At 39.2% G+C, this 24049-nt stretch overlaps 1 protein-coding gene across 1 annotated transcript in view; it reads left to right on the top strand.

The window, feature by feature from the left end:
• Positions 1 to 24049, top strand: part of LOC131989445 (phospholipid-transporting ATPase ABCA1-like) — a 218859-nt gene that overhangs the window by 172127 nt on the left and 22683 nt on the right. The window contains exons 43-51 of the mRNA XM_059354665.1: positions 2576 to 2699; positions 5459 to 5588; positions 6010 to 6130; positions 13413 to 13475; positions 15022 to 15128; positions 18071 to 18212; positions 19330 to 19464; positions 21930 to 22033; positions 23280 to 23372. Coding sequence (XP_059210648.1) covers positions 2576 to 2699; positions 5459 to 5588; positions 6010 to 6130; positions 13413 to 13475; positions 15022 to 15128; positions 18071 to 18212; positions 19330 to 19464; positions 21930 to 22033; positions 23280 to 23372 — 1019 coding nt within the window. The remainder of the gene's footprint in view (positions 1 to 2575; positions 2700 to 5458; positions 5589 to 6009; positions 6131 to 13412; positions 13476 to 15021; positions 15129 to 18070; positions 18213 to 19329; positions 19465 to 21929; positions 22034 to 23279; positions 23373 to 24049) is intronic.

The raw sequence follows: 24049 nt of genomic DNA, 5'->3' as shown, positions 1-24049 counted from the left end.
ATTCAAGTGTACTTGCATTAAATCTGGTTGTTGTAGTCAAGATTATGCTAAAATATATTTTCCCCAACTATATTTAAGTTCCCTGTTAAGGGCCAACCTTCAGTTTAGTAAATTCCTGTTTTTCCGATAAATTCCTGTTAATTTAAATAAATTCCCATTAATTCCCATGGAAAGTTGAACTTTGAAACTTTGAAAAATCTTGGAATTTTGCAACCCTAATCATGACAAAATACAGCAATAAATTATATTATTATTGACGGCGGAGGCATACAATCACAGAGCTTCTTTCTTTTTGAGAGTTAGATGTGAAGAACTAGAAAGCTTAATGTGGAACCAGCAGGCAGTCATGTTAGCATTGGAAACAACTAACCTGGCTCTGTCCAAAGGTGACAAAATCCACTTACAGAAACTTGCTAATTACTGTTATCTTGTCTACAGAAACTGTAAAAAATTATAATTTGCTATTTCCCGGCTTGAATATGTCTTGGAAACGACCAGTTGCAAGGCAACCAGTGGAGATTCCAGGAGGTCACTAACACTAGACATAACTAATTAAGTGGTTAGCTTTAGAGTTGCTGGTTGGTGTATTCGTATTACCTTTGGACAGAGCTAAGCTAACTTTCCCCCCCTGTTTTAAGTATTTATGCTAAGCTAAGCTAACAGGCTGCTGGCTCTGACTACATACTTATCATACAGACATGATAATGCTGTTAATCTTCTCTCCTAACTCTTTGCAAGAAACCAAATAAGCATAATTCCCACAGTGTCAGAAAATTCTTTGTTAAAGAAGACAGATATCCAGTAAATTGGCAAATATATCTTTAAATTTGGCATTTGGATGTTTTTTTTAGGCTGACAGCCTTCATGCACTCATCCTCAACTGCCAATTGAAAGCTTTCTCAGTGAAACTCATAAATCACAGAGCAGTTACACACATCCATGAATAAATTCTGCGACAACAATGGCCATCATCTGGAAATCTTGCACACAGCTTAAACAAAATGCACTGCCACCCCCGCCCCGCCTACTCTTTGCTCAGTCTCGCCCAAAAACAGAAATGATGAATTTATGGTCTTCCTCCATGTACGCAAGAGCTTTGAAGACTATGCTGCAATGAAGCAGTATGCATAATGCATGAACCTGCTTTTGAACGCCATGCCGTGCCAAACGTAGTCATATTTTGTCTTCCCTCCCTCTGCTTTTTCGTCTCTCATCCCTTCCTTCCTCCCTGACTCACTGTACTTCCTTCCTTATTTGAGCCAGTTTGTTATAGCCAAGTCCATTGTGTCTTCATTTAATTAATTAGTGCTTTACTAGGCTGCTATTGAATGGTGGCCTGAGGGAGGAGAATAGTGAGAAATGAACAGTACATTTTTCTGTGAGAAAGACGAGTTGTAGCCAGGACATGCCCTGTCAAGATAAGACTAGATTTTTGTGTATGCCTTGTTGAAACAGTGAAACAATATGCTTTGTGTTTGTGCTTGTGTATATCTGTCTCTTTGTTGTTGTATGTAGTATCAGTAGAAAGAACAGAGGCAGACACACAGAAAGTGTCTGTAGGTGTTTCAACAGTTTTTCTTTATTGTCAGCTGTGTCTTTTTGGTCTCCAGGTGCTCCTTCTACCCTTAGTTATGATTTTAAGGCTGAACATCTGCTTACCTGAGCACCACCTCATCAGTTTGTGTTTACACATACTGTATGTGTGCTACCTCACAGATCACACAGTATGTTCCCTAAACATCAAGAAGGTAGATGATCTTAGATGCTCTGTGCTTCCTCAGTGTGCCATTTGGAGCTCCGCAACACAGCAGCACGCAGCATGCAAATGCAGCTCAGGATGTTTGTTAATTATCCATGCTTGCGTCAGGGCACCACACACTGTCTTCCAAACCTCTCACGCCGCTGGGCATGCTGATTCAAGGCGGCGAGTCAACATATTGGACTTGTGCTGGCAAATTCCCAGCCGGAGCTTGAATTTTCTAAGCTCTTAGATGCCCCTAATTTGTGTTTTCAACCTGGTCTCACAGGAATCCGTGAAATAGCCACGGATTCACTTAACTCAAAATCTGTGGAATAGCCACGGAATAACTCAAATTTCCGTGAAAACTGACACAGATTTCGCTACAATGCAAGTTAATGACAGTCATATCCCGTGGCTATTCCAACATACAAAGTGATTATGTACATTCACTGAGTGAATATTTAGAAAATAAAACATATATTTCTTGCTAGAAATGTGATCAAAATCCATTTTTATGCAGAAAGTCAAAATATTGATTTTTTCACTAAAAATGAGAGAACTGTCCGCCATGTTTTTTGTTCTGACCACCGGGACCTTGAAAGTCACGTGACTTGGAACAAACCAACAGGAAAAAATATCCATGGAATAGCCACAGGATATGACTGTCATTAACTTGCATTGTAGCGAAATCTGTGTCAATTTCACGGAAATTTGAGTGATTCCGTGGCTATTCCACGGATTTTGAGTTAAGCGAATCCGTGGCTATTTCACGGATTCCTGTGAGACCAGGTTCTGTGTTTTATATGTGTGATTGTGTGCACTTTTCTTCAACAGAATGTCTCCCGCATCAATGACATAGTGAAGCAAGTGCTGCTGATATTCCCACATTTCTGTCTGGGCAGAGGGCTTATTGACATGGCCAAGAACCAGGCAATGGCCACACTCTTCAGCAGTTTTGGTAAGAGACCACCACCACCATGGAATCTACATCTTAATGTTTAATGTTTTGTAATATTACATTTTGAGATCACATTTTTCCTTGAACAAAAGTGAAAACATCTGCCAAGTAGGTGATAGAATTATTGTTTTCCAATGATTGAGTGCAACTGCTTCACCTTTTTTTTATGTGAGGTGAATGATTCACACCATTTGATATCAATAATGATACGAGTGAGCCCAAATATGCAGTTTTCAGCGGTGCCACTTTCTTTTCATTTTTCCAGTGCAAAACATCAGTACTGTCCTTTTGTTAAAAAAAAAAAAAAAACTCTACTTGAATATGGTGCACTTTAAAAGAAGCAGAAACACTTTGTAAATATTCCCCATTGTGTGTGTCCTTGAAATACAACTTTGGAGCCAATTTTTTTCAGAAATGTGTGACGTACTCCTAAAAGGTTAATTTCTGCTTTTAACCTGTAAACCATTATAATAAGAAACTTTCTCAAAAATAATGACTTAGTTTCTCAAAACAGTGAATCAGCATCTTGAAAAAATTACTTGGTCCCTCAAAATAATTAGTATCTCAAAAATAATAACTTGGTATTAAGAAATAAGGACTTAGTATAATGGCAAATGATGGTAAACTTTCTTAAAATACTGACTTGTTATCTGAAAATATTTGCACAGTTAAAAAAGTATAATTGTCATACAAAAAATGTATTCATCATGTTGTGATACTAGGTCATTGCTTTGAGATACTACGTCAATATTTCAAGGAAGGTTACTATTTTAATGGCTGGAGGGTCTTATCTTTTTATCACATTGGTGGGAACTGGCTTCCAAACAAACTCCACAGAGACCTTAATTATAAAAACATGTAGTGAAGCACTAAACATGCAGTGAAAACATTCTCCGCTCTCCAAAAACAACCAAATTCCTCTTAACCTTGTATTAGAATCTTAAATAACATGTAATCAACTTAACTTTCTTTTAAAGAGACACTATGCTATTTAATTTAAAATTCTAGGTCTTCATTAGCCTGGGTATACCCATACTGCCTTGCACGCTTGAATTTCATTTCGAACCTCCAGGCAGTCTGGAAACCAGAGAGGTTTCTTATCCCTGTTTTAGGATCCAATCACAGAACGGGGAGGGACGGCAAGACGATGACGCGTACTACTCGGCAGACGGAAGCTTGTAGTTTTGTAGTTTTCTTACGGATCCAACATGGCTGCAGCCGACGCAAAACTCTCTTTCGCTGACGGCGTTTTAAATAGTTTAGAGCGAAAGTTTTTTTTAAAGAAGAACAACGTTTGACTTTACACTCCTATTTCACCACCAAAAAGGATGTGCTAGCCTTGCTTCTGACAGGATTTGGGAAAAGTCTAATCTACTAATCTACCAACTAGCGCCGCTACTAGCCCCGCTACTAGCGCCGCTAATAGCCCCGCTACCGTAACGCGGTTCTATCGCTAAGAGCTGGGGGACAGCGGAGCCGCCCAGAGACCCGCAGCAGCTTGTTTTTTGCCCATAAAATCAGTGGATGTGTGTGGCTGAATGACATGAGGGGGAATAAAGCGTGAAAATAAATAATCTTGCAGAAAGCGAGAACTGGAGAAGCAACGCAGCAAGCAACACTCTCTCACAGACACACACACAACAAACATCAATTTCTGTCGCTCTACATACGTCATCTGGTATAACTGATACGATTGGCTAAAAGCTACCTACAAAAGACGCTTTTGATAGACATTCTAAGCGTCCAATAAACGGCTCCAGAGGATCGTAAACCACGCCTCCTCTACAGATAAATGAACGGCTGGTTTCCAGACTAATCTCATTTGTGATTAGTCTGGTGTTAGCCAGGCTAGGTCTTCATCCCACCTGTAGAAAAACCTCTTTGACCAGTAGCACAGCTCCAAAACCTCCTCATGAGCTCTACTCCACTCTACATGTGTTAAATTTACACAGGAGACAGGGAGACAAGTGGGGGGCGGGGTTGTAGAGGTGGAGCCGGGGTTTTGAGGGGGCCATCAAGAGGCAAAGAGGCACATGAAAGAGGAAGAGGAGTCTTATCTGTGGAGAGATGGAGCAGGAAATAGTGGCTTGAGGAATCATTTGCAACAGTGGCGGAGAGCAGGAAGAGAAAAGCAATCACAACCTAAAAGGGCCAGTGTGGAGAGGGGCTATTTACCAGAGAATGAGACTGAAAGCGCTTTCGTTTTTCTTGTCTACTTACTCTGCCCCCTCCGGCTCAATGGTTGTAGAACCTGAGAGAGGGAGGAAACAGAGAGAGCAGAATGATTAGAGTGGAGGGCTGTCACCGCTAAACTTAAGTGTTCATTAGCCAAAAGAGGCTTCAACGTGAAAAGTACAGGATATCATTGGTTTCCTCACATGACATAGGTGACAGCACTTTGTTTTATATTTTATTTTTAAGGCTAAGTGGCATTCTAAACTGCTGGCTTTCACCAATGAATGTCTCAAAAACACTTCAAAGAGCTGACAAATTCCAGCTCCTCCAACTTTTTTGACAAACACATATTTGGCTGTCCATGAAAGAAAACACACATTTGGTAATTCCTTTTTTTTTCCTTCTTTTTTTTTTATGATGTTTTTGCTAAATCATACTCTGAGCTTGTAGATAAGGGCTGGATATTAACATGAAATGACACAGAAATAATTATTTTATTACCTACCCTTGTTTTGCTTTTTTGACTTTGTTTATCGGCATATGTTTTTTAACTTTTTTTTACTCTTTTTCTTGTCCTTTATCAGGGGAAGACCGATTCGAGGACCCACTCAGCTGGAACATGGTGGGAAAGAACCTTTGTGCCATGTCCATCGAGGGAGTTGTCATGTTTACACTCACAATCCTCATCCAGTATAAGTTCTTCTGCAAGTCAAGGTAAAATACGCTATCAAAAAAGGTAATTTTAGACAGAATTAGCGAAAAATTGGCCAACCCTTGTTTCTTATTCTTGTCGTTCTTGTCCATGGTTTCAATAAAGTTGTGTATTTTCAGTCAGACTAGCTATCCCCCTATATCTCCCCTCATTTAAATAAGTAATGTACTTCATTTCAATTTTATATAAAACATCTGTTGCACTATGTATCTGGCAACTGGCAAGTACTACCCAATTTTTTTTTTTAAGTGTTTACTTACTCCCCGTTGCTATGGAAACTAATGCCTGTGGCTTCACTATTTATGAAAATTGCCGAGATTGTTTCACTGAGCTTAAACTTTGACACAGATAATTTGTCATGCGAGTTCATGTTAATTTTAATGAAGGGTGTTACGCCAACTGCGGTTAACTTGTCTGTGCCAGGCTTATTTCGGGGAAGTCATTATCTGCAGAGGAAGAGGATATCGATGTTGCTCGGGAACGCAAGCGGATTTATGAAGGCCAGGCCCAGAACGACCTTCTGAGGATCTACGACCTCACGAAGGTATTGTGCCGTGCTCTTTGAGACCTTGCTGAAGTATTGCTCTGATTGCAGTGCATAGTTCCCACTTAATTGTTAATTTATTTTTTCTTTTTAAATCAGAGGCTGATAGTTTGCTTATACGTCTTGATCTCCTTAATTTAATGTTTACTGTTTTTTTTACTGTTTTTAATTGTGTGAAAAGTCCACAACAAGACATTCAGAAAGCTTCTTCCCTCAGGCTAGCAGGATGTAGCCTTCTGACCTCTGACCTCTATAAGGCACTCAAGTCTTATGATATATGTATCTTTTACATATTTATCTACCAAAAAAACTCCACAGCTGACCTAAAACTGGCTTTTCTTAATCTCTCCCTTTCTGTTCTATCTTATATTAGGGGATCAAAAAACTTATGGTTGGAATCGTATCACTGTTGTGTTGCAAAAAAAAGGGTACACAAATACAATTTCAAAGAATGACTCATCATTCTTTCTTTTTTTCGGTTAATCTGGAAAAATAATGATAAGGCTAATGACAGGGATTCTAACTTAGACATCCTGACAATACAATTGCATTTTAAATGTGTACACAGATTTTAAATATTGTAAACATATTAAACATTAATACTGTACAAGTAATTATCTTATTATTTTTGCAAGAGCTAGCCTAAATATGCCAGGTGTAATTCTTATTTTTGCTCCTTTTGTATTTCCTTGTTCTTTATTACATAGATTACTTTTTTGCCACTTTCTTTGCACATTCTTTCTGAGCATGACAAATACCAAAAAAGAAGAGAGACAAACAACGCAGTATTTTTCTTATCCTGACCTAATTTCTTAGGTCAGACCTAATTTATTTCATTTTCTGGCATTATAGAGTCATAACCTATAACTTTTTAGATCTTCAGCACTTCTGAAATGGCAGTAACTCACTTTATCCTTACATGTGGCTGGGAGGAGTTTTTTTTTTTCTCCCTTTGCACCTGCATGTTTTTACAGTTTGCAAGTCAAATAGGAAGAACAGGCTGCGAGTGTGCAGCTGCGAACATTCACAAACATAAGTGGGCATGAGAACCCAACAAGGTTTCATTTTCGGGGTGTAAAGGTCTGCACTCCTATGAAGCCCTTCCCTCTTTGCAGCAGGTGAAGTCGAGCATTCAGTGAACGGTGCGTGCCTCACACCACAGAGATTAACACTCCATCCGTCGGCAGATGTTCCCTCCCTGCGGGCGGCTTGGCAGCAGGAAGTGTCACCACAGCAGCCTGCTTTGCAGCTCCAGTGCTGACAGCTGGACGATCTAACAGCCTTTTGCTTCTTACCACCCTTCTTCTCTTCTTTACTCCCGTGGTGTCCACAGCCTCACTATAGTTAATCTTTCACTCATTGCTCATGGACACAGACGTGCGCCACGCTCGCCAGGGTAATTACTGAGCAAGCACTGGGTAAAACAGTTGGATCGGGAATGTCTTACAAATCATCTCGCAAGGTGAATGGGTGTGAAAAGGAAACTTGTAGGAATAACTTTTCATGATGCACTGTAACACTTCATCTCTGCTGTAAGCACGGCTTTAAAACAGTGCCAGAAATGTTAAGATATTAGATTTGCTCAAGCTTGTCTGCAGTTGACAAGCAGCCATTGTTCAGACACACCTTGATGGTTGACAATATTTCTCAGAGATGAGACACAGTGGCCCATCAGTGTGCAAAAACAGCAGTGCAGTGGCAGAAGGCATCAGGATTCTTCCTGCAGTGCCCTCATTGACTCCCACCACAGCTGTGCCCCATCCATTTGGGGTGCAGATAACAAATTGATCAATGAGCGCATGGCTTCGGTGGCCGTGCGCCACAGGCTGAGCCCTGTCATAAATCTAAGCATGCCTCTGAAGCGATCGACAGGCCATCAATCATGTGTCAGATTCCTGCTCCTCCCCTTCCTTTTCCTGCTGCTCTAAACAGGAGCGTTTTTGCAATGCGCCCCACCTGCTAGCCTCCACTTAGCTGCTGCATTAGCGTCGGTGCTGTAATCGATGGAGACTGTAATGGAAGTGTGTCTGTCTGTGAGTATTTTCTGGGCCCAGTGCTGTCAGTTCAACCTTCCAGTCACTCACTAAGTTGACAGAGAAAGTTTTTAAAGAACCTTGTGACAGTTGTTTGAATTTAGGAGACTAATTAGTACCGAGTGGCACCTTGGCGACCCATGTGATCATGTGGTTATGTCATCTGGGCATAAAATTGGTTCAGATGAGACTTGTTTGGTACACAAGGCTTCCTTTTGTACCAAAATAGTTCTATAAATTATCTGTTTTATAAGCATGTCTTTGAGTGGTTACTGATGTTGGCAAATATTTGCTTTTTCTTGTATTTTCTATTTTTTTGTTTATATATGTGCTTTATGAAACATGGATGTGGTCTCTGTGACGTCACCCATAGGTTTCTGTAGAGAAATTTCCAAGCTCAGTGTGGTGGCTCCAGTCATCACAATTTTGGCAGTATAGACTGCTCATTACTCACAGCTAATCCAGAAATAGACAAAGAGCTGTAGCGTATGTGAGCTGAGGTGGTTGAATGAAGCCTGGTTCCTGAAACCTCCCACCTGTGACAGCAACCACCTGCTGATCAAAGCATTCATGCTCTTATTCATGCCTAACTTTATGCCTTTATAATTTAAACTATATAATTATTTACACAGTGGGTAAGGTCCTTAATAACCATTAATTAACAAGTAATAAGGCATTGTTCTCGCTTTAGATCCGGTAGTTGCAAAAAGCATAGTTAACTTTTAGTTAACTTATAATAGATGAGCAATAAAGTATATTTTAATATCAATAAGCAAACAAAATAAGATTAATAAAGGCATGGCAAAGACATAATGGGTGGGTCATGGGTGTTTGTAATGCCATTATTAACACTTATATAAGCTTATAAACACACAATAATGTTAATAAGCATCTTGTAAGGACTTACAAGGGCCTTATTACTTGTGAATTAATGGTTATTACAAGGACCTTAATATAAAGCGTTACCAAAACATTTTTTTCATGATATCTTAGCAACATATTTTAAATCTCTTTGGGCAATGATCCTCAACCAGGGACACTTCAGTTACTTACTTTTGGAGCCAGTGATTGGGGCTTTAATTTATGAAGAAATTCCCTTTTTAAAATGTATTTCCTTATTAAAATATTACAAATTCCTTTAGGCAATGTTTCTTAACTAGGGACACATCTGCAGTTGACAGGACTTCTTAGGAAAATGGCTGACTTGCACAGTTAAAGAGTATAAATTATGTAATTGGGTTAAAGAAATAATGTAGGTGAAAAATAAACATAAAAAGAGGGTTACAAATTAATGTGAGGCTGATCTTTAGTATTCTGGCTTTATTGTTATAACAACCAAAACAGTATTACACTACAATATGCTGACTCAACAGGTTATGCCAACAGTCTGAGTCAATTGTACCAACTTAAGACGACATAGTTTAATTAGCAGTGTGTAAAAACTAGTTAGTGAGTGGACAGACATGTTAGAATAAATACTTAAACAATTATAAATTAATTATGAAAGAGTCAGCCTCTGCCACAAGGAGAAATAGTAAAAATAGCGAATAAAAGGTGTCCCAGCCAATTTATTGACAATTGAAGTATCACTTTGGCTTTTTATGAAGTTTTATAGTTATAGTTATAGATTTATACAGTTAAATGGTGTCATTTTTTTTTTAAATCCATCACAATAAAAATGTTTGGAATATGAAGGGTGGTGTTGGTTAACAATTCTTAAGCTAATCTGATAGAACTGTGGAGGAACAGCTGAGGAAAAAATGCTTTATGGTCCCTAAGGATAACACCTTATACTGTCGTTAGTCATTTGTTGAATGAAGTCAGTGTCCTGGTTTACTACCTGAGCTACAGCATTTACCGTTTGATGTTTGAAGCGATTTTTCTAACCTAAATTCAATATTTTAGGTTCGCCATCACATTCTCTCAACTGTCTCATCTGATTAGACGTTGGCCTGCTTATCATGACAGCTGCTGTGGTGCTCGAGTCAGAGGGGAATTATCCTTTAATTGCCTTCCTCCATACATGTATCTGCTGCTTTGATGTGGCTTTAGAACGGCAAACTATCACTTAAAAGTAGTATACGTAATCCAGGTTGATAAGTACTGAGTGCAGCTGCCAGATGGCACCGAAAGAATGATGGATCTGTGCAACTCCTGCTTTTATCAAATGCTTTTGATGTGCCAACTGTGTAATAAATGCAATGTCATTGTTTGTCAGGCTTGAAGTGGCAGTTCTAAATTTACATTTGCCTGGTAGCAGTGTGAATGCGACTGGGACAGCAGAGTCTTTTTAATGGTGGATATTGGGTTGAGAGATTCTTTACAGGAAGTGTATCTTTCATACTGAGAAATGTATCCTGTCACTTTTCTGTTTTAATGAACATTCACTGTTTCAGTCTCTCACAGGCACATAAACAGAAACACACAACTCTTCATTGAAAACAATGTTTTCAACTTTTATAATAACTTAAAAAAAACAGCCAACAGTAGTTCTTACATAACTGAAAGGGGCACAGTGCTGTCCTTGATTTTGAATTTTAAATGTCTTCACTGTCAAACTCAGCAACAACAACAAAGTCCTTGTCTTGTCTTTTCTTGCTGGAGCAAGACGATGCTGCTTTCAAACCACTTTGAAAACGTATCAAAACGTTACACAGTCTTGGATGTGGAAAAATACCTCATGCACTAAATACCTAATTTTGTTGAATGTTCGCCTCCTACAATTCTTTTTTTTTAGAATGTAAAACATGATGTTCGCTTCAAGTGGGTGTTTCTTTACCTCCTCTGGTGAGATTTTCAGATGATGCAGACTTGAATGCAAATGTGCATGGATGAGGCTGGTCAGCGGGGGAGGATGTGGCTGCAGCATAGAAACTTTTCAAGTGAGATGTGGAAAAACATCAACCACCTTCTCATTTTCAGTGCCGGTCCGTGATCTTAGCTGGATACTGACTCACAATCAGAATGTGAGAAGCTTCATAATCCTCTTTGTCCTGAGAGATGGGTTTCTGCTTCTCATGTGGTCTAGTTTTCTTTCGTTAGCACTGGTTCTAGTTTTAGTATGGAAACCCATTTCCTCCAATATGATGAAAACAAATAAGCTCCTGCAACTCATTATCATAATAGCATCTCGAAATAATGACTTAGTATTGCAAAATAGTGGTTGAAAAACCTAGTTTTAAAATACTGACTTACGATCTAAAAAATATGAGAAAAGTTGTTTTTTTAAACATGCATACTTATCTCATAATAATGACTTTGTACATTAACATATGATTATCTTAAAATAATAAGGAACCTTTTAAAGATAATGAGCAAATGAAAATAATGCGTATCTGAAAATGACTAAGTACCATGATATGTATGAGTATCTGTAAATAAAGACTCAATATAAACATAAACCTTTCTCAAAATAATGGATGACTTATCTCAAATTAATAACTTGGTATCTAAAAAAACCCTTTTGCAGAATGAGAAATATTCCTACATCATGAATTACTATCTTAAGATTATAAGAACCTTTCTCAAAATAATAACTTAATTTCTCAGTTAAACAAGAAACTTTATTAATAAGGATGAGCAGATTATTGAATACTTTTTAGTAAGTATTAGACAACGACAAAGTTTTTTTGGAGTCATGATTGTATTTCAAAATAACGAGTGAGCATTGTGCAGCACATGAGTTTATACACTGCAAAAAAAGAAAAGTTGGGTGAACTCAAAATTTCAAGGCAACAAACTTCGATAAAATTTTAAGTTGGACAATTAAATTAAATATTTTAAGTTTTGTTTTTGAATTTGCTCAACTCTGAATTCAGATTTTTGTCAAACTTATAACTAAGTACCGTACTAACTTATAATTTTACATTGTAATAACTTTTAATCCTTACTTCTGCTAACTTCAGCAATGTGCTGAATTGACACGATTGTAACGCCGCTATGAAATGTCAGCTAATGTCAGCTAATGTTGCGACCACAATTTAGAGTTAGCATTGATACGCTAATGGCTACTCTTGTAGCTGTAACAGGCAGCGCTGCTAGCCTCAGTTAGCCGCTAGCATCAGTTAGCCGCTAGCTTTCGCTAATCACCGAATTTCACAACAAAGAAATAAGAGTTAGCAGAACTATTGTCCCTTGTTTTGATCCCCAACTTAAAGATATAAGTAACAACAACTCACTAACTTGTTTTTGAGCAGACAACTGGCTTCCTTTGTTGGGCTAACTTACATTATTGCCCTGTATGTCAATAATTTATATTTCCAAGTTTTACCAACTTAAATCACTGTTTTAGGCCAAAAAATAAAAGTTGGCTTTTTTGCAGTGTAACAGGATATCTCTAAAGTTAATAGTCCCATCAGACTCTCTTGTATTTAATTGTATTAAAGTCTAGCCTGGCATGCTACAGTGTTCATGTTCTCTATAGATAACAAGCCGAACAACAAACAAAGCTGCACTGATCAATATTTTTATATTAATAATGGTAAAAACATGAAAGGGTTGCTTGTGATGAAAAAACACAAGGATTTTAACACAAAAACTGCAGTTCTCCTCAGACTTGGTTCTACTGCCTGTGACTGTTCTGATTCAGTCTTATTGTTCTTATCAGTGTCATATACAGCAGCAACAGGCAGCTGTAAAAGTTAATTTAGCATCACATCCTTACACTGTCCCCAGCGTGGCTATAGATCATTAGATTGGTTATCTACTAATACCACATTTAAAAGATTTCTTAATGGACTTTTCAGATTAAGGACAGCATGCTTTTTTTCTAAAGTCATCTCTATATATTCACACTACTAGATGTGGAGCTTTTGTCCATGCATAGAATACTGGGTGCATTGTAAGTGTTGAAGGTTATTGAGGGTACTGAAGTGGCACTCAAAGTGGAGACAGATTTCCTCATGAATGCTGTCACTGCACTCACAAATACTAATGTTCATGTCCTCCTCTTCTCCCCCTGTGCAACTTTTTTTTTACTACCTTTTCCCATCTGGCTCGCTCTAAATACTGCAAATTATCCCTTCATGATAATTTCTTATCCTTCGCACTCTGTCTCTCCACCTGCTTCTTCCATCCCTACTCTTCCCTGCTGCTCTGGACTATCGCTCCACATTCTGTCATGCTATCCTCTCTGTTGTCTTCCGTGCTGTCTGCTCCCCATCCTTCCCTTCCTCCTGCCTTCTCACCCTCTTTATCTCTCTCTCTCTCTGGCTGGCTGGTTGATTCATTTTATTGTCTGCTCCCTGCAGGTATACTCTCGGAAGAGCACCCCTGCTGTGGACAGGCTATGTGTGGGAGTACCTGCCGCAGAGGTGAGCCAAATGCTGCTGAATCACAGAAGCACCTCTTCAAGCCTATAGTCTGTTTGCTTTTGACCGCGTTACAAGATGTTCTGGCATTGATACATTTGATTTATTGTCGAAATTTACCAGCAAGTCCGACAATGGAGAGTTATTATTACATTCTGTGTTGCCTGTGAACATAGAATTTGGAAGTGGTTTGACAAAATTATACATATTCATGTACAAATTTGAATATTAATGATAATATTTACAAAATATTGATACATGAGAGCAGGGAGCAATGAGCATACATTCTCTGCCTTGGTTTTGATTTACTATCTACAGTTATTTCTTGAAGATTTGAATTGGTGTTGGCTCCATCTTGCCTTTTACTGAGTCGAATCAAAATATCTTCCAAACGCTGCTTAGAGAAGGCGTTAGGAGGAACACTAATCTCCTTATCGGGCTTGTTTTCTGCCATTATGTTATTGCCAAGCATGTGTGTGCTAAAAACACACAAGCAGGCTGGTAGAAGAGCATTGCTAGAGCAACGGAGTCTGTGAAGCGAAGGCATGAGGATCCAGTGATGTTTAGTTCGCTGCCAAATTAGCAGTGGGAAACTACAACATCCAAATATAACAAAGTAAACTTTTACACAGTTTTTGACTCAGGAATCATTGTATGAATTGGATGTATTGTCAGTTTAAAGCATCCTTACTGATTATACCATGTTACTTTACACATATCAACACACACACTCACAGGTACGCACACACACTGTACCGCTGCAAGCTTGATTTAAACATAATCCCAAATGCTGACAGGCAGTCGTGCTTGATGGGCTTTGCGGTGGTATCCATCCTCCCTGCCACTGTTTATTCAAAGCCCAATGTAAATGCCAGTGGAATATTCTGATTCACAGGGCTCTGCTGATCACACACTGCATTTCCATGCATTATTTACATCAAGCTTAGCCCTCTTCTATGCATTCACAAGCGCAGGTCACAAACAAGCAGGAATCAATGAATGACAGAAATCAAATATTTATGCCAGAGCCAGAGCACCTAAAGCGGGTCACGTGACCGCGGGGCTCTGTGGAGACAACTTCCTGCCGCATCGCCTCCAGAGGGAAGTAAAATCAGCAGCATCAGGAAGAAAAGACAGAGGGAGGATAGTGTTTGTTGTAGAAATTAACAGAGAGACGGGAAGAAATGCTGTTGGGAATGGTCGGGTTTTTACAGTATTTGTTCTTGCGTGCCTGCCATGTTGATTTAGTGTCTGTTGTTTTGTTTGTGTACAGAAATACATCAATTTGTTATTGTGCTAAACACCAAGCCAGCCATGCATACGCTATAAATTGTAGTTTCAATTATACTGTATGTTGAGAGCAAATATTTACAATAGCTAAACTTTATCAAAAGGGTTAATGGATGGTGTTTATTCCAAAGAAATCTCATCTACATATGGAATATTTGAAATGTCATCTAGCACCATTGTCTGCTGTCTGTTTTCCGATGAGGCTTGTATCTGCAAAACACAGTTTTCCTAATGGAGGTCTCCCCATTGTCTCCAACAGTGTTTTGGCTTGCTGGGAATCAACGGGGCTGGGAAAACCACCACGTTCAAGATGCTGACAGGAGACATCCCAGTCTCCGGTGGAGAGGCCTTCCTAAATGGATACAGGTGAGGCGCTAACTCCCACTAGTGCACCAAGCAACTCATCATAATTAGCCACCCAAGATGGCTGCTCATATGGGGATCGAGCCAGGGTGTTTTTTGTATTTTCCTATAGCTCACACAGCTTCTCTTGTTCTGTGTAACTCAGCTTTCTATTTCTCTATCTCTATCTCCCTCACTCTCAATCTTTGTTTTTTTCTTGGCTAGGTAGCTTCGATATGTCTTATACATTCTGCCATCTCTGCCTTTTCAACTTTGGTTCTCTCATGTCTCCTCACTGCGATATTCTCAGAAATGCTGAAAACTCTGCTCTCGCTTTCTTCCTGCCTCTTGCACATCTTGCACATATTTCATTCCTTTTCACATCCTCGCCCTGTACCTTGCTGTTTTTTTTGTCTCAGCCTTACAGAATCAGTCATAAGAAATCTTTGTACATGCCAGAAAAAAAAAAAAACCTTGACACCAGCAATATGAGACTCAAGCACTTGAGCGAAGGAAGGCTTGCTCTTCCTTATTTTTAGGAACAAACAACTGTGTTTCTTTGGCTCTGCGTGCATCTCTAAGGTAGCTCATCTGAGCAAGGCTGTGGGTAAGCTGCGGCTGGTTTTGCATCACGTCAGTTGCCATAGTTGTTCATTTATACATCCGGTAATTGACTTTGTGTTCGACAAAGGAAGAGAACTGAATAGAGCAAGGCCTAATAAATGTGGGCAAGGGAGATCAATGAAGAATCCCAGAGACCTTTCAGGAAAACAAAAACTGAAAAGGAAGAAAAACAGATGTGAGTACGCCCACTCTTCTTTCTTCAGCTCATTACGCTTTCTGTGGATTGGCAAGAAAAATGATCGGGAGAAGAGAAGAAGCAGCATCTCTTCAACGGAAGTTCTTGCTGTCCTGACAACTGTCTCTCTTATCCGATTGTGTACACACAAGGAATAGCTGTTCATAACTGCATTCAGCATCTGAGTTGCCTGGCGTGTTGCTATCTGAAAAAGACAAAAGCTAGACTGCTAACAGCCAATGAGCCATCATTGGCTGTCTCTTGTTATAGAACAGAGTGGCAGTAGATTACCACAGTGGGATAGTGTTTAATGAACAATAACAAATTTATCATTATTGTTTTTTTAAAGGACCAGTGGGTGTGATTTAGGAGAATCTATTTGCAGAAATGGAATACAATAATCTAACTATGTTTTCATTAGTGTATAATAACCAGAAACTAATAATCGTTGTGTTTTGTTTGGCTTCGAACAAGCCCTCACCCTTCATAGACCAGAACAGGCTAAACAAACATCAGCTCTAGAGAGGGCCTTTTGCATTTTAACATTTCCTGAATGCCACCATAGGTTCTCCTGCACACTTGGGAAGGGAGGGGCAACCACTACATCCTACGAACTGACCCTTTTTAAAGAAACGGTTCAATATTTTAGGAGATACGCACATTCTTTCCGAGAATCAGAAGGGATTATTCTTGTGTTATGTTCATACAATAAATATGAAGCTACTGTCAGTTGATGTTGGTTTGGTTAGCTTAGTTTAGCTTAGCTTAGCTTAGCGTAAGGATTGGACATGAGGAGAAAATAACACATGTACAGTGTTTCCCATTAGACCACCCTTAGCCTTCACACCAGCATCAATTCTTCAAGGCACTTTTTCACACAGACCTAAGACTTCTGCGCAGTGCTGTATATCTTGTCAATAGGTGAGCCTTAAATGTGGTGCTTACAGTACCCTACTTCCAGTCTTAATGCCAAGCTGAGCATCTGACTCTTGACATTTTTGTTTGGATTAGTGATGTTTTTCTTATTTAGATTCTCAGAGATACCCTACACCTTTAGTGTTTTGTGGCTGGAAGAACATTGTTGCCACTAGTTTGAGTGCAGTAACCTTATAAAATCTTTATCAGCAATGTTAAAGGTCAGTTTTTATTTTGACATACAGTGACAGATTCTGACCAGCTAGTGCTAACAAACTGAAAAAGTGAAACTGCACAACACGGGTACAGCCTGAACCTGCTAAAGGCTATATAACCTTTTGTTATCATGATCCTTTATCAAAGCTAAAGCAAAACATAATATTAGATCAGTCAAGCTTTTAGTTCACTGTGGCCTTGTTGAGATCCAGTAGCCTCTTGACACATCAAATCACATTGAGCCTCCCTCGGGCTGACCATCGCTCCAGGAAAATAATATTTGAGGGGAAAAATGGGTCCAATATTATCTTTGAAAAAAGAAGGTAGCTGGAAGAAGAAGAAAGAAAAATCAGCGATAACATTTGTTGCCTGCAGGGAGTGAAAGTATTAATCTTGTGGGTTGTCTGCACCCAGAGCTGCAGCTGCCGTTATTTTACCTCCCTCTAGAGGGTGCTGGTTGGAACTGGATTGCTGTATTTTTGTATGAAGTTCGCTTGCTTTTTTGTTTTGGCGACACCTGCTGTTCTTAAAGTACAGAATATAAGATACCATAAGATAAAATGTTACTTTATTGATCCCCAATGGGGGAAATTCAGGTGCAGCAGCACAAGTACAGAGTAAACAGATTAAGGTAAAAAAAAATAGAATATAATAATAAAAATGAATTAGAAAAAAGATAAAAATGAAAAATACAAATACAAACAAACAAACAAACCAAGACCAAAACCAAGACCCTACATCCACTATTGGTAGGCCAGAAACTAAAAACTAATAGTGCAAGCATGTTAAAGTGACAGTGAATTGGAAAATTGATATAAAATGAACCACTCCACTGCTTTGTGTTTGTTATTCAGATTTTGGTGAACAATTTGAATCTCTCTTTAAAATACAAAGGGCAACATAAATGACACGTATGCTTATTGGCTCTCATTGAATATGTGGTATCATACTCTCTGCCTTACATTTAATACAATCTTGAGATCTCAAAATGAGTGACATCCATTGTCAAATCACTTTTTAACGTTCTCTTTCCCAGCATACGGACAGAAATGAGGGACGTGCACCAGAACTTGGGCTATTGTCCCCAGTTTGATGCTATTGACGACCTGCTGACTGGACGAGAGCATCTGGAGTTTTATGCCAGGTTACGAGGGGTACCAGAAAAAGAGATCACCATGGTAACCATTGCATCCTTCCATACCTCTTGTACTATAGTTCACTTGTTTTATTCATGACAGATGTGTGAAGCACTGTTTTAAACAAAATAGCCCCATAGATTAGTTGTCAAACTGTCAGAATTGTAATTTTTTTAAAGACAGATGAAAAAAAACACAGATGTTCTACTACTTCACGGCATGTTTATTTGCTTTCACAATGCTTTATTTTTACCATCAAATACTTCAACCAGAGTGCATGTAGGGCAAGCTGAAGTTCATGTCGAAGTGATAGATAACCTCAATGGGAGAAGCCATACATAATGAAAAATGGCTGGTGGTGGAAAAGCAGCAGCTGTGGGTTATGGCTCTACATTATTCACTATGCCCAGTGGTGTGGCTGGCCCTGTGCGGCCTCCTAGCACTCGTCTTGCACCTCCCGCTTCTGCAACTAGAAGATCAAAAGCGGAAGAGGCTGGCGGCGACCATAGGCCTCAGACCCAGAGTCAGGTCTTTGATCTGGGCTGCATTGTAAAGGGACCCAGCTAGCATAACTCTTAATTTGACTGATTGTTATACCACTGTTTTGGTGACAGTTCTTGATCCAAATTGAGCACTTTGTAGTCGTATTTGCATAGATGGTAACAAAAAGAAATGTCCACATATGCACTACTCTGCAAAAGCTTTAGGCAGGTGTGAAGAAATGCTGTAAAATAAGAATTCTTTCAAAAATAGAAATGTTAACTGTTTATTTTTATCAGTTAACAATGCAAAGTGAGGAGGAAAAATATAAATCAAATCTATATTTGTGTCCGCCTTCAATTCAGCATCAATTCCTCTTCAATTGCAGGTCTTGCAAACTCTGAGACATGCTTATATTGTGCACTTTGGCAATGTTCCTGCTGGTGTTTGATGTGCGTTATTTAAACATCAAGACAGAAAAGCACCTGAGCAACCTGTGATTAAGGTCATACAGTGATGCCAGCCATCATGCGGTGTCCTTGGATACCACAAAGCTTAAATACATTGGTGATCCAAGTCAAAATACCATCCATCATGGAAAATCTCAAGGAGGGTTTAATGTGAACACTGTTCTTGGCACCATAATAGGTCTGATAACTTTTATTTCTCTCTTCAAAAGGTGGCAGAGTGGGGGATCCAGAAGTTGGGGCTGGTCAAATATTCCAACAAGTCAGCAGGAACCTACAGCGGTGGGAACAAACGCAAACTGTCTACAGCGATAGCCCTGATCGGTTGTCCTCCGGTGGTTTTCCTGGTGAGATACACCTTTGTTGATGTGTTCTACATGGTGAAAATGTGATACGCTGCTGTTTTATTAAGAATTAAGAGTGTAATACCTTAAATCAATATTGATGCTGTGCAGATGTTTGGATTACAGCAGATCAGTTCGTTTTCCTCTTAACAAGCACACAGAGACTCAACCATAGTACGAAGATTATGAAGAGTATGAGAGTATAGAAATATGGGATAACATATTCTTCTGAAAATGAGTAGAAAAAACTTTTGGATTTACATGGTAAATCCTTACTGAGTTTCCCTAAGGATTATTACTTGTTAGATGAGAAGGGTGGGTTTTTTTCTCCATGGGGTCACTCACCGGTCATGTTTTAAATCTTTTTTTTTTCTCAAGACAGAACCATTTCCTTTATAAAACGTAGAGCACACACACTGTGTTAGCACGTATTAAATTCCTATTCATCAGGATGAAAAACTGAGGGCAAAAGCATTTTCCCACTGATGGAAGATTAATGAAGGCATGACTCAGAATACGCTGCATCACATGCTTTCAATTAAGCGGCTTTAATGTGCATTAGGAAGTTGTGTCCGTGTTATTATGAGGGACAAACTTTAATGACCTTAAATCACTCTGGTGGCTCCCCGCTGGGGCTCACCAGAGGATAAATTTACATTAAGATTACTGCAAATTTGACTTGCTGTGCCATGTCTCAGATATAACATCACATGGTCTAATAAAGCAAAACTATTTCATTATATAAATAGATTTTAATGTCATTTTATACACACAAAAATCTTGAAATGTGCAACAACATTGCTGTTTGATTTGCTGCCTGTAAACTGTAATAAATGCATAACTTTGCATGATTTAATGCAATCCACCCGATTATGCTGCTAATAGCAATTTTAGTCAGGTAATGAGTAATCCATAATAAATTACATTTACGGAATAATATTTCCAACCGTGTCTGTGTTCTGGCTCAGTGCTGAACCTATCGAGCTGCACTATTCCAAACCTACTTATTTACTCGCCTCAGCCAGGCTAGCCTTCACTTTGAGGCAGTGGGATAATGTGTTGTCCATGTCTGTGTCAGTTTCAGTATTGTGTGCAAGCCCAGGGAGTCCAGGCGGCCTTGAGGCAGTGCCACGTAGGGTTTGCACAGGGACACATTGGGCACGGTGATGGAAATACCCCATGGGATTTGTAGGCTTCAGTGAGAGAGAGAGAGAACCAGGCCTGGAACGAAACCAGCCAATGGACTGAGTACTGTCACTCTCTAATCATGCACGGACAGACTAGCCCTGAGGAAAAAGAAACAGCAAGTCACCCAGGCTCTGTGTGTGTGTATTGTGCTATGTTGGAGAGTGCTTTAGTATGTGTCTCCATTATGTGTGCATGGGTATACTCAGAATTCATCCAGACATAACCTAGGTATGACTGTGGTTTTATATATGTCCTATCCTTTCTTTACGCTTCTGTCCGAGCCATATGTGCCTGTGAACACACTCATATGGGTGACAAAGGAAGTGTCTTACTGATGTGTTGGCTCTGCCAGCAGAGCTTCAATGCACTTCAACATACATTGGACACGTCTCTGGGCCTTTACTGGACAGATGGAGCACCATTCTTCCAAAAAATGGCCCTCTTTTAATGTTTTGATGATGTTTTTGAAGGGTGCTGTCTTGCACATTAGGGAAGGGGATGTTTAGGGGGAGAAAGCAGGTCAAAAGTGGATGCCAAATTGAAGTGATATACATAATCCGAAAGCTCGAAACGTGAAGATTAGTTTGACATGTAGCTTCGCACTGTGTATTATAAGTTTTTATAGGCTTAAATCTGGAAAAAACATTGTGTTTTAGTTTGGTGCTTATTTAAATCTAGAAAGTTTAGAGTGTAGGGCTTAGAATCTTATGATGACAGTATATAAATGTTTTCGTCTCGTACATTTCTGCAGCAATTTTCACGGTGATACAATTCATTACACAGATTTGGTGCTTTCACTGTCCCCTTTAGCTTTATTGTTCTTTGGTCAATTATTTTCTTTTCCACTTTGCTGATCCTGCCCCAGTATAATCCATATCCACAAAAATAAAATTCTTTAGGGAGAAATCTCCTCCTATTTCCTTTGCACTGGCTTATGTACAACTCACTGCCAAACTTTGCATGTGAAAATGAAAACATCGGCTCTTTCACTATGATGTTGCGGTGATCAGACCCAGGCACAGGCATTAAAAATAACTATATAGAAATAGCCAATCTTCCTGCTGATTGTCTCATTTGCTTATGTAGGTCATATAGAGGCATCAGTAATAAACTGAGACTCTTTCATTAACCGTTAAAAACTCCTTTTAGTAACTTTAAATGATCTGTTAATGGTAGCTTTTTGCTGTTACCAGTATACCATGCTTCCTATGTTCTTAAACGATGTACTGAGGCAGAATATAATGGAAACAGTTTTTTTAAAGGTTGTACATTTATTGCAGGATGAGCCAACCACTGGGATGGACCCCAAAGCCCGGCGCTTCCTGTGGGACTGCATCCTGAGTGTCATCAAAGAGGGACGCTCAGTCATTCTCACATCACACAGGTGCAGCATCACTCTTTATCTATTGACTCTCTCTAATGGATTCACACTTCATCTGCTAGGATGCAGACAAAATATTTAGGCTCTTCACCAGGGATAGCAGAGGAACCAAACCATAAAATGAAGCTGCAGATATTGTAATTATAATTGATTGGAGTTACACTTTAGGTGTAAGGTATTGTTTCCTGCGTGGCGGTAAATATTGGCTGACAGAAACACACCGGCTGCTATAAAGCTTTCATGAAGCATGAGGGCATATTGACTGACTGGCACCTTTTTTTTCTTCCATGAAAAGAGAAACTGTCAATATCAGTCTTTTCATTATCCAAGACTCCCAGGAAGAAAGTTAGTCCCAAACTTTTTCTTCTGTAGCCTGTTTTTTGGGGCTTTGAGGAGAGGAGAAGAAGATGAAATGCCCAAATTTTTTGTGAAACTTAAAACTTGATGGCCCATATCGATATGGAACATTTAACATTTCTCATGCCAGGGAATTTTACCATTTCCCCCATTGCCTGGGTTTTTGAGTCATTTGTGCCCCTGGCAGTGCATGTGAATAATCTGTGCTGTTGTTTCATTTGGAATATATTATCCTCGTTACATGTTTTCCCTTCATGGGGAAATAAAACCATTTGTTGTTGTCCAAGGCAATGTGGCTGAGCTGCATCCAATCGTCCATGGCATGACCAGGTGGTTGTGTTTTGTTAAGTGGCAGATTCACCAGGTTTTACAAAGTCATAATCCTAATTGCACCATTCCTCAGAAAGGCTTCACAGGTTTTGCCTCAACTACAAATGACTCCTGCTCCAGCCCAACGCCGAAAGAGAAAAAATGAGATAATAAGAACTACAGATGGTTCTTTCCTCTCCCTCTAATTACCAAATTTGTCGTCCATTTAAGGTGTCAAAGTAGTCATGTAAAAATAGACCAATCCAAACTTTAACTCTAAATTAGAATAAAAGGTCTCAGTAAAAATCAGTAGAGATCTTTATCTCTTTATCAGTAAAGCAGTGTGTTGACACAGTCCAAAATTGATTGACTTATCCCTTTTAGAAAAAGCATTAGTGATGAATGTTCCAGCCTCAATACAGAACATTTTTAGCAGTTGAACGAGGACTGTCATTTCAGAAATCCTTGAAATACCTCCATTATACTAAAAGGACCAGTTTTAAGATGTCCCTGTCAGCGAGAGACTGAAGTTGTGTTATTTCTGCTTCTTATTAATACAGCATTCCCTTTTTCTTTTTGTTAGCATGGAGGAATGTGAAGCACTGTGCACACGCATGGCCATTATGGTCAATGGTCGCTTCAAGTGCCTCGGGAGCATCCAGCACCTAAAGAGCAGGTAAGGGTCTTTGTTTTACAACTGGGTTTGTTACACCAAGAGCAGGATGGGAAAAAAAATCTTTGAAGCTCCTTGAATTGAGATGAAAGAAGTCCCTGTCTCCCACTGAGGTGTTCTGTTATTTATACTGGATACATAAATAACATAAGACCACGTATATTGGTAATAAAAAGAAAATGAATCAGGTATTTCAAGGAAGGAAATGGAAAGTATGTGGTATTTTCTTTTATCATTTATTGCTGCAGCTCAGAAGGACTCTATGGGAGATGTACAAAGAAGAGCACAATTTATCAAAAAGTTTGCAGTTTTAGTGGAACCTCACGTAAACTCCACAGAGTCATTATTTCCTCCACCAATAAGGTATTGTTTGTAAGCAAGATTAAGGAAAAACTACAAGCTTGATTTTCATGAAACTTGGTGGAAAAGTGTAGCATGGGCCAAGGACGAACACAATACATGTTGGAGTGCATTCAAATCCCGGTGCAAGTGCACAGCTTCTTTTTTTTTTTAACTTTCACTGACATTGTGAGAAAGGGCATTTGTGCTGCATTCATGTGGTGTTGGAATAATTGCAAAAATGAGTTGCAAACTGGAAAATTCTGGTTAACACCCCCTGTCATGCCTCACCTGATCCTATATACTGTACAAGTATAACAGTCTAATCAATAAAATACAAC

Source organism: Centropristis striata, chromosome 17 (genome assembly GCF_030273125.1).
Source record: "Centropristis striata isolate RG_2023a ecotype Rhode Island chromosome 17, C.striata_1.0, whole genome shotgun sequence".
Lineage (NCBI taxonomy): Eukaryota > Metazoa > Chordata > Actinopteri > Perciformes > Serranidae > Centropristis > Centropristis striata.
This window is presented reverse-complemented; position numbering and strand designations above follow the sequence as displayed.